General features: G+C 35.2%; 1 protein-coding gene across 1 annotated transcript; it reads left to right on the top strand.

The window, feature by feature from the left end:
- Positions 8,641-9,258, top strand: LOC109332496. Its single transcript, XM_019567479.1, has one exon. The coding sequence runs from the start codon at positions 8,641-8,643 to the stop codon at positions 9,256-9,258; it is 618 nt and encodes a 205-aa protein (XP_019423024.1).

Raw genomic sequence — 11,868 nt, forward strand, 5'->3', positions numbered from 1 at the left:
ATTGATGTATGATGTCTACAGCAATTGGGTTAGTGCAATCTGATTCTACAACATTTGGATCAACAGAAATATGCATAAACTCATCAATACAAGAATTACACATTTCAGAATCAATGCATGTATGACAAGTGTATGAGTCTATCAATGACATAGAATCAAAATCATTAAGAAAATCAAAAATATGCTCATTAGTTAACTCATCAACTAAATCAATATGAAACACAGAACAGTCCTCAAATGGATGCTTCATAGCATCAAAAACATTAAACCAGACCACAATATCACCAAACTCCATAGATAATGTTACAGCATGGACATCTATCTTGGTTCGGGCTGTTCTCAAAAATGGCCTCCCCAAAATGATAGGAACTATGTTACGGGAGGATCTCTCTTCCATATCGAGAATATAAAAATCAGCCGGAAAAATAAGTTCACCAACCCGAACCAAGACATCCTCTATCAAACCAGCACGATAAGCAGTACTCCTGTTTACTAATTGAATCACTACCCCATTGGGTTGCATAGGTCCAAGTGAAAGAGACATGAAAATAGACATATGCATAATATTAATCGAATCACCTAGATCTAGCATGACATTCTCAAATTTGCTATTACTTATTATGCAAGGTACAGCAAATGTACATGGGTCCTTACATTTTTCAGGAATGTGAGGAACAAGTTTACCTATTAGTGCGAAAACATTTTTGCCCAAGCTGATCCTCTCATTACCTTTGAGCCTCCTTTTGTGAGTGCATAACTCCTTTAGAAATTTTGCATATCTTGGAATTTGTTAGATTACATCAAATAAAGGTATGTTCACCTCTACCTTTCTAAATGTGTCCAATATCTCTTTGTCTACCTCTTCCATCTTCTTACTTCCAATGGCTCTTGAAGGAAATGGAATATGGTTGTGCAGCACTTGTGGAAGGTTCATTAGCAAGAATATATTCACTAGTGTCTTAGTCTCTTGTAAAATCGGTTGCTTCATTTTTTATGCAGCTAGATCAACTTCAATCTGTTTACCTGACCTTAGAGTGATGTCACTCACATTCTTCAGGATGACCATAGTCTGGGAAGGCAACTTATCAGAATTATGAGAGTGCAATGTGTTTAATGAATTAGCCATTTGTCCCATCTGGGTGGTCAAATTCTGAATGGAGGACTCTTGTCTCTGAATGGAAGCTCTGGTCTCTTGCTGGAATTGCATATTCTGCAATGTCATATGCCTCACTAATTCTTCTAATGAAGGTTCACTAGATACAGGAGTGGGATTACTATTCACTTGTTGCCTCTACTATTGGATTGGGGGAGGCACATATGGTCTATTTTGTGCAATATTAGTATTCTGAAATGGTGGCCCTAGATGAGGCTGTGAAGGATCAGACCATCGAAGATTCAGATGATTCCTCCAACCAGGGTTGTATCTGCTTGATGGAGGATCATAATTTTGTTTTTGTTGTTGAGGTCTGTTGTTGTAAATATTTGCAGCATAGGCCTTAGGATGGTCACCATTTTTTGGCTTTAAGATAGAAGGACAAACATCAACATAATGGTCAGTTGCGGTGCAAATGCCATAAAATCGTGCTGCACGTGGAGGTTTCTGCTGATTCATGGCAAGTTGAGTGACCAAGGTAGCAAGGGAGTCAATTTTTTTCTCAAGTTTATCTTGCCTCACCCAATTTGTCCCAATATCATGTACACCTCTGACCACTATAGCATCACTACTTCTTGCACTAAACTGTTGAGAGTTGGAAGACATCTTCTCAATCAAACCTCTAGCCTCAAAAGGGGTCATATCTCCAAGTGCACCACCACTAGCAACATCAATGATATTCCTATCCATGTTGTTCAGACCCTCATATAAATATTGTAGGAGGAGTTGTTTAGAGATCTGATGATGGGGGCAGCTTGCACATAGTCTATTGAATCTCTCCAAATATTCATATAAACCTTCTGCATGTAGTTGTCTGATTCCAAAACTATCTTTTCAGATTGTAGTGGTCCTGGAGGCAGGAAAGAATTTTTCAAGGAAGATTCTCTCCAGGTCATTCTAACTAGTAATAGAACCAGGGGCCAAGTAATACAGCCAACCTTTTGAGGCACCCTCAAGTGAATGTGGGAATGCCTTCAAACATATGTGATCTTCTTGGACATCACGAGGCTTCATGGTGGAACATACAATGTGGAACTCCTTAAGATGCTTATGAGGACATTCACCTACAAGTCCATGAAACTTAGGCAACAAATGGATTAGTCCAGTTTTGAGCACATATGGCGCATCCTCATTGGGATACTGGATACACAAGCTTTCGTATATGAAATCAGGGGCAGCCAGCTTCCTTAATGTCCTCTCATGTGGGATTGGAGGTGGTTCAACCATATTTTTAGAGTATGCAATAGAATGCACAGAAACAGCAGAATGCGCAAAAAAAGAGAATCATTATCATTATCAGGTAGATTAACACTAAGATGAAAAGACGCACTATCTAAATTTAAATTCCTAACTTGTCTAACCAAACTATGAAATGTTCTATCAATTTCAGGATTTATTGGATGCAAAGAATTAGGATTTCCCCTAGTCATGCATTAAATGCAGTAGTAAGAACCATGTAGGGCAGTAAATGAAATACATATTAAATTTCAGTGATCAACCAAAACTTTGTATCAATAAAATCCTAATACCATAGGAAACATCCACAAAAAGTTTCAAGACAAAACTCAAAGCCTAAATAATTTAATTAAATGCAGCAAAATCAAAACAATTGGAAAAATAAACTTATAAAATAAAAAAGAAATAGTAAACACACTCTTTTTGGATTTCCAAAGATATGCCAAAAAATAGAAAATCAACAGTAAAACTAGTCACTACTTGTTTGTATCTAACAACCAGCAGCATGGTGATTGACAATGATGCATCCAATATTCAATATGTGATGAAAGAAGTGTGGAAATAAAGTTTCATGCAAAACTTCCAACCACAACTATATTAACCAACATACACCTAAATCAACCAACATGCAAATAACTAAACAAGACATCAAACAACAAACAGTGAATGCTATAGGCAGATTTTCAAACCCAAACGGAATGGTTATCCTAAGACACACACTAAACTATACTAAGAACATTTGACAAGAACCGATAATCCATGAAAGCGGCGCCAAATCTGATCGAGGCCGTTCCCGATACAAATAATATAACAATTAAAAACTGCAGTACTAGGAAGTGACTCCTAGGTCATTTCCCAAGGATTATCTTTCAAACAAAGCTTCAAATACTTTATACTCACACAAAAACAAAGGGGTTTTTGTTGTTGGATAATATGAACATAAATCAAATTCAGAAACAGTAGTTAAGCAATGTAATAAAACAGCTAAATCTCTTTGGTTCGTTTGTTCATAACTCAATCCTCGGTTTCAAAAGATTATTTTCATATTCCAACCATTAACTTCCGAATTTGTTGAGAATCAATTAGCTAAGTGATAATCAATTCAAAGTTCCAAAACCTAAGCCTATAACTAAGCGAAATTAGCATATGAAACGATTAACAAATTCACACGAACTAAGCATTCATGCACTAGAGAGTAAATCAACTAAGCGAAGATCATAAACCAGTTTCTAACATAGAAGAAATCAACAATAAAGAAACCTAAAATGCATTAATAACAAAACCTCAAGAGTTGTGATATGTTACCAAATGAATTTAGTCTACAAGTCTAGCGTTCCATTGAGTGGAAGAAAGAAAATGAAAATGAAGAAGATGAATGAAAACCGAAAATGAAGAAGATGTGAAACCCTAGCATGGAAAAAGAGGAGAAAACGGAATTCTAAAATGAGTGAATGTAGAGAGTGAGAGTGGAATTCGGGTTCCCTCTTTTACAAAGAGTAAAACTGAAAATGGACCCTAGACAATGGGCTCAAAACTAAAACCGAATTTACAAATAAAAACTCCCAAAATAAATATACATTTCAACACATATGCTCCATTTCCATAATGCCCAAAATGCCATTGGTGCCAAATATGATCTGAAAATGATAATAGATTTAATCAGGCTAAATAATCCCAAATTAACTCATTTTAGGAATATTAGTCCAATAAAGTCTAAAACACTAAACCATGTGAAACAAAGTCCATTAGGCACCAAGAATCATCAATCATGCTAAATTAAGGTTATGAATAGTGTGTAATATATTGTTCATCATTGTGTCTACTACAAGAAGCTTGCAAATAAGTCATTCATATATTTGCTTTTATATGTTGATGACATGTTGATCGCATGTAAGAATATGTCAGAAATTAAAAGCTTGAAAGCTCAATTGAGCTCAGAGTTTGAAATGAAGGACTTAAGAGCTGGAAAGAAAAGTCTGGGAATGGAGATTCAGAGGGATAGAAAAGAGGGGACACTCTTTCTATCACAAAAGAAGTACATTGAGAAAGTGTTAGAACGCTTTGGCATGCAAAATGCTAAACCAGTCACTACTCCATTGGCAACTCATTTCAAACTTTCAATGGCCTTGTGTCCACAAACTGAGAATGAAAAGGAGGAGATGTCAAGTGTACGTTATGCTAGTGTGGTTGGAGGTCTCATGTATGCCATGGTGTGCACTAGACCAGATATTGCTCATGCAGTAAGTGTGGTAAATAGATATATGGCAAATCCTGGTAAAGTTCATTGAAAGACTGTGAAGTGGATTATGCGCTACCTGAAAGGTACCACATATAGGGCTTTTGTAAGGTAAAGTCAAAGATGTTGAAAACAAGATCACTGGATATGTTGACTCGGATTATGCTGGAGATCTAGATAAGCGAAGATCACTCATCGGATATGTCTTTACACTATGTGGTTGTACTATTAGTTAGAAAGCAACACTACAATCAATTGTTGCTTTGTCTACAACTGAGGCAGAATACATCGCAGTAACAGAAGCTGTAAAGGAAGGCATTTAGGAGAAAGGTCTAATTGAAGAGTTGGGTATACAACTCGAAGAAATAAATATCTATTGTGATAGTCAAAGTGTTATACATCTGACAAAGAATCCAATGTATCATGAAAGAACTAAGCATATTAATGTTCGGATACACTTTATCAGAGACATAGTGGAGAGAGGAGTTCTTAGAGTGGAGAAAATACCCACTGTAGATAATTCAGCGGACATGATGACGAAGCCAGTTCCAACTACCAAGTTCAGACATTGTCTGGACTTGATTAATGTTCAGAATCTCTAGCAACATGAAGAAGAGTAGCAGGAGAATAACTATGATAGTCTTTTAGCCAAGGTGGCAATTTATTGATTATTCGCAAAAAGAAAAAGATGATCAAAAGACTTTCTTGAGCCAAGCAAAAAAGAAGTGGCTAAAGATCATCTTGAAGAAATGGAGAATTTCTAGCCAAGTAAAAAGAAGTGGCAATGGTGAAACCAACATTGATACTCTTTTCCTTTGGCCATATAATCTTCAAGAGCTTTGGCTATAAATAGGAGTGCTCCATGTCATTGTAAGATACACCAAACACTTAGCTTAGTGCATATTTTCTCTTTTTGTTCTCTTGTTCTAATTGTGTGAGAAATACTTGAGTGAGAGTAAAATTGAGTGTACTTGGGTTTTTTGGAAGTGAGTGAAACACTTGTAGTTCTCTTTCTATCATAGTGGATTAATCTTTGTTGCTCTTCAACTGTGGACATAGGAAAATTGCCGAACCACATTAAATTATCGGTGTTATTTTCTCTATTATATTTTTTCCATGGGTCTTCCACTCTAACATTAAGAAAGTTGATTCTCATCTTGAAGATTTTAAGGTTTGGAGGAGGAATTTTTTGGGTAGTATAGTGGTTATATGTGGACTTTAAACCAAAACCCTAGGACAGTGGTGGAAGTCATATGACGATGAATATTCAGAGTTATAAAACTTTGCAATTCATGAACTAAGCTTGACACGCAGTTCATCTGGATGTGGACGCAACTGGAGTGCTTTTGAGATGGTAAAATTTTCAAATCATTTATCTTGTCCTTACTAAAATAACTTATTGTTTGATTTGTTATATGTTAATTTGTTGTTTTAGTTCCAAGCAAAAAAAAAGAGTCATTTGAAACAAAAGACAATGAATGATGTTGTCTTTTTTATGCTTAATTCAAAATTGGAAAACAAGTAGTAAATAAGGAAAGCCAAAATTTAGTTTAAGTTTAAGAATTTAGAAAGAGACAATGAAGATTTGGATATTCCATTAGAAGAAGCCTTACTTGAATAGGGAGATGGTGCTACAACTTACCATGTCTGTGAAGAGTTGGAGATTCCACAATTTGATTATGATGATGAACTTGATGGAGATGAAGCACATGTCGAGGAACCACTTGATGAGATTAATGAAGATGACGAGCTCAATGAAGATGATTCTCTTTATATCCCATTGCATGATTTGCTTTTTTTATTTAGTATCCACATATTTTGACGTTGAACATTTAAGTTTTATAAAGTGCTACTTATTAACTAGAGTAAATTACACTAACACCCCCTGAGTTTTAGCGAAATTACACAAATCACCCTCATTTTTTTTACACCTACACAAACCCCCTTATTTTTTATACTTTCATTACACTGACCACCCCTGCATGAGAAATAAGTGTAATCTTTTAAACAAAGAATGTGATAAACGTAATTAAGTTAAACAAAACATGATATATTATGGAGACAAGTCCAAATAATATACAAATCAATGTATCTTTATTATTTTTTGTTGCAGAATGCATCAAAAATTCTAAAGAGATGTTGTTTAAATCGCTCTTGTAATATATTATAATTAACCAAAAATAATAAAGATACATTGATTTGTATATTATTTGGACTTGTCTCCATAATATATCATGTTTTGTTTAACTTAATTGCATTTATCACATTTTTTGTTTAAGATATTACACTTATTTCACATATAGGGGTCATCAATATAACAAAAGTATAAAAAATAAGGGGGTTTGTGTAAGTGTAAAAAAGTTAGGGGTGATTCGTGTAATTTCGCTAAAATTCAAGGGGTATCAGTGTAATTTACTCTATTAACTATGTTATCTATGGAGAAGACTCATTCTTAAATAGGTTTTTATTATTGTGTATAAATGTCTAAAAAAATTCATATTTTGTAGGATTTTATGATTCATATTAAGATTACATGTTTTATGTTTTTATCTATCCTTCCCGATTTTATGTAAGCCTCGATCTTGTCAATTTTGTATGTAGAAGAAATGTTTTTTAATGGAAAGGAACTTACTTTTGTGTGATAATTGAGATTCTAGATGTATGATGAGGATCCAACTTGCTGAAATAAGTGTGAACTTTATAAGGAGGTATGAAATAAGGAGAAGTTGACGATGCTATTTGTATATTCACGTGCACTCCATTAAAGCATATAATGCTTTAAAGTGATGTAGATTTTCTAAAACGCCAACACTAAAATATGAATCGGATGTTAGTTTGATTCAAAGCAAACTATATTTATCAATTGGCGTTGGTTCAAGTCGTACATGCTTAATTCCCTTTAAGCAAGGTCTCGGGTTCGAGGTTTGTATATGAAAAAAATGTTCGTTGGGAGAGTTAGCCTCACATATCAGTGGATGTTCCCAGCTCGGACAAGATTGCTTCCAGTGCGAGGATACTTGTGGGAAACCAAAAAAAAGAACAAACTACGTTTTAGTTGTTGGATTAAAAAATGTGGCAACTGGTTAGTGTTTCAACATTTTTTAGAAGTCGTGAATTCAATGTATGACTTCTGTATAGAAGTCGTAACACCCTTTAACGATGTATGGTGTGTTATTTATATTGTTTAGAAGTTGTATTTTCAATGTACGACTTCTGAGTGTGTTATTTTTAAAGTTTAGAAGTCGTGAATCCAATGTACGACTTCTATATAGAAGTCGTGACACCCTTTAATGACTTTTGAGTGTTTATTTATATTGTTTAGAAGTCGGATTTCCAATTTACAACTTCTTAGTGTGTTATTTTTTAAGTATAGAATGTAAAAGTCGTGATTTATTTTAACAACTTCTACAAGTAGTTTAAAATCATTCACTAGAAGTCGGATTTTTCCATACTTACTTCTAAACTTGCAAAACATTTCCTCGCAGAAGTCGAAGATTGAGATCACGACTTGTTAGAGTTGGAAAATCAAGAAGAAGAAACAAGGAATAATGCAACACAAATACAAGGAAGAAGCAAGGAAGCAACACTTATACAAAAAGAAGAATGAAGTTTTAACCCAAAACCATAATCATTCATTTGGGCCTTTTTAGTTTGGAAGCCCATTTTTCTTTATTTTCTCTTTTTAGTAGGCTGTTAGTTTCAGTTAGTTTAGTTGGTTATTCTAACCAACTTATATTGCTATATATAGATCTGTCATCTTCCTTGTGTAAAATACAATAAAAGAAATATTCAATCAAGAAAAGAATTCAGTAGATTTGTTTTTACTTCTTTTGTATGGGATACCATGTTCTTTAACATGGTATCAGAGCTTGCATAAAGCCCTGATATCCCACTTTTCCGCTGGCAAAATTTCACTCTGATCAAATTCGTCCTCTCCCTCATTCATTCTCAAAATTCATCTTCTTTCCAGAAATCCCTCCTAAATCTCCATTACCTCTCTCTGCTTACACCAAACATGGAGAATAGAGCCATAGCCACACTGAACCCAATGCAAGGTCCCTTTTCACCTTACTACATGCCTCCCAATGAGAGCCCTGGTGCAATACTCGTGTCCAAACCTCTAAATGGTGACAATTATCATTCTTGGTCTCGTGCTATGTGGATGTCTCTTAAAACGAAGAATAAGCTCCAGTTTATCGATGGATCACTTCTCAAACCATCGGTTGAAGATCTAAGTTTCAGTACATGGGACAGAGTAAATACAATGGTAGTTTCTTGGCTAACCCAATCAATAGATGCTTCAATTGTCCAAAGCATTCTCTGGATGGAAACGGCTACAGAGATCTGGCAAGATTTGCGTGAGAGGTATTATCAAGGAGATGCCTACAGAATCTCACAATTGCTTCGAGAAATTTACACCTATAAACAAGCTAATCTTAGCATAGCAACTTATCACAATTACATAAAAGGACTGTGGCAAGAACTGGATAATTTTAGGCCAATCCCTCGATGCTCTTGCACACATAAATGCAAATGTAATTTGATTCCTACTATAAGAGGGTACAAGGAAAATGACTATGTCATTTGCTTCCTTAGTGGTCTAAATGATCAATATGAAGGAGTAAGGTCGTAGATCATGTTAATGGATCCACTCCCTACCATTAATAAAGCTTTCTACCTCTTGGTTCAACAAGAAAGACATGTTAATTCTCAGTTTGTTGAACCAAGGGCACTGATGAACACAGTAAGCAGTGATCCTGATATCAACAACTTTGAAAGAAATACAAGAAGCAGTAGAGGAAGAAGTAGAGGAAGAGCATACCAAGGAGGAAGGAACTCAGGTAGATCTTCAATTAACAGAGGCTCCAAAGTTTGCTCCTTCTGTCATAAGACTGGACACGCAGTTGATCAATGTTTCAAAAGGCATGGATTCCCACCTGGAAATTTCAAGAATTATTCTGTCAACAGCATTGGAGCAAATGATTCTCAGTCCTACGGCTCTGGCTATCAAGATGAAGGAAAAGACCATTCCATAGGCAATAAAATTAGTGAGGGGACTTCAGGAGTTAGCATTACTCCTCAACAACAACAAACTTTGTTGTCAATCCTACAGCCTAACATTGCTCATAGCACTAATCAACTCACTACACACACTGCAAATAACAGTACCAATGAAAAAGGTACGAAGCATGTGTTGAATTCTTGTACTAAAATCTTTGATTGGTTCCTTGACACAGGGGCCACTGACCCATATATGCCAGACACTCTCACAATTTCAAACCTTCAAGCAAATCAATACCATTTTTGTCACATTACCAAATGGTAGTCAAGTTTCTACAAATATCTCAGGGAGTGTCATTTTATCTTCTCAATTATACTTGATAGATGTACTATATATACCATGCTTTACCTATAATCTGATTTCAATTTCCAAACTGATTGAGAACATTCCCTGCCAACTAACTTTCTCCAAAACGATTTGTCATATTCAGGATCTCCCATCATTGAAGATGATTGGTGTAGCTGAATTGAGAAGTGGACAATATGTAATGAAGGATGGTGTGAAGACTCTGCCCATCATTCATGAGAAAAATTGTAGTAATATTGCTAACAGTTTCAATACCTATGACACAAATATTTGGCATATTAGACTAGGTCATATATCTCATAACAAGATGTTGACAATGCAAAAAGATTTTCCTTACATTAGATGCATTAAAACTACTAATCCTTGTCATATTTGTTACATGGCAAAACAGAAAAATTTACCCTATGATAATAGAATTTCTAAATCTGCCTGCATTTTTTATTTGCTTCACATGGACATATGGGGGCCCTTTGCCACTCCAAGCACTTTTGGTCACAGATATTTCTTGACAATTGTTGATGATAAATCCAGGTTTACATGGCTTTATTTCTTAAAACTTAAGTCTGAAGTGCCTAATCTTATTAGAAATTTTATCACCCTTATACAAACTCAATTTGGAATAACAGCTAAGTGCATCAGAAGTGATAATGGAAAGGAATTTTCCTTACATGACTTCTATGCTAAGAAGGGGATTGAGCACCAAACTAGTTGTGTTGAGACACCCCAAAAAAATGGGGTGGTTGAGAGAAAACACCAACACATTCTTAGTGTTGCTAGATCCCTGATTTTTCAATCAAAGGTTCCTCTCTGTTTTTGGAACTATGTTGTGGCTCATGCTACTTATTTGATTAATAGGCAACCAAGTAGTTACTTGTCCAATGATACTCCCTTTAATGTGCTATATAGAAAGTTGCCAAACATTTCTGACTTAAAGATCTTTGGATGCCTATGTTATGCCACTACCATTACCTCCCATAGAAAGAAGCTTGATCCTAGATCAAGAAAGGAAGTTTACTTAGGATTAAAAACATGAGTAAAAGGGGTATGTAATTTTGGACACTAGAACTCATGAAATTTTTGTTTCTAGAAATGTTTCTTTCTATGAACATGTTTTTCCTTTTGTAGAGATTGTCAATAATGACCTAGATACCAATATATCCATACCTACCAACCATAACAATGACTCAAGATGGCTAGGTGACTCTAAGGAAGAATGCATTATACAAGATGCACCTGAACATGACCATCCTGCTGTGATTGATGATTATAGTGATGCTCAACCTGACATCCCCACTACTGAGCACAATGCTCAACAGAGTGAGAATCACAATACTAGAAAATCCCTTAGAAACAGACACAAACCCCACTATTTGCAAGACTACCATTGCAATTTAAATACTTCTACTTATCATTCATCCCCATCAAAATTTACAAAAATACAATACCCTTTATCAAAATACATATCCTATGATAAATTGTCTTTAGCTCATAAGCATTTCTCTCTTAATATATCTTCTCACAAGGAACCTAGTTCTTATATTGATGCTATTAAGCATGCTTGTTGGAGAACTGCTATACAACATGAACTAAAAGCTCTCAAAGACAACAATACTTGGACATTGACCACCTTACCTAGCACCAAGAAAGCCATAGGGTGCAAATGAGTTTTTAAAATCAAATATAGATCTGATGGTTCTATTGAGAGGCACAAGGCAAGGCTTGTTGCCAAAGGGTTTACTCAAACCGAGGAATAGATTATATTGAAACCTTTAGTCCTGTGATCAAAATGACAACCATTAGAGTCATACTTGCTTTGGCTTCAGCCAACAAATGGCATTTACATCAATTAGATGTAAACACAACATTTCTCCATGG

The sequence above is a fragment of the Lupinus angustifolius genome, chromosome LG18, assembly GCF_001865875.1.
Source record: "Lupinus angustifolius cultivar Tanjil chromosome LG18, LupAngTanjil_v1.0, whole genome shotgun sequence".
NCBI lineage: Eukaryota > Viridiplantae > Streptophyta > Magnoliopsida > Fabales > Fabaceae > Lupinus > Lupinus angustifolius.

Excerpts from the sequence above, each read along its gene's own strand:
- LOC109332496 (XM_019567479.1), top strand. The coding sequence starts at position 8,641 with ATGGAGAATAGAGCCATAGCCACACTGAACCCAATGCAAGGTCCCTTT.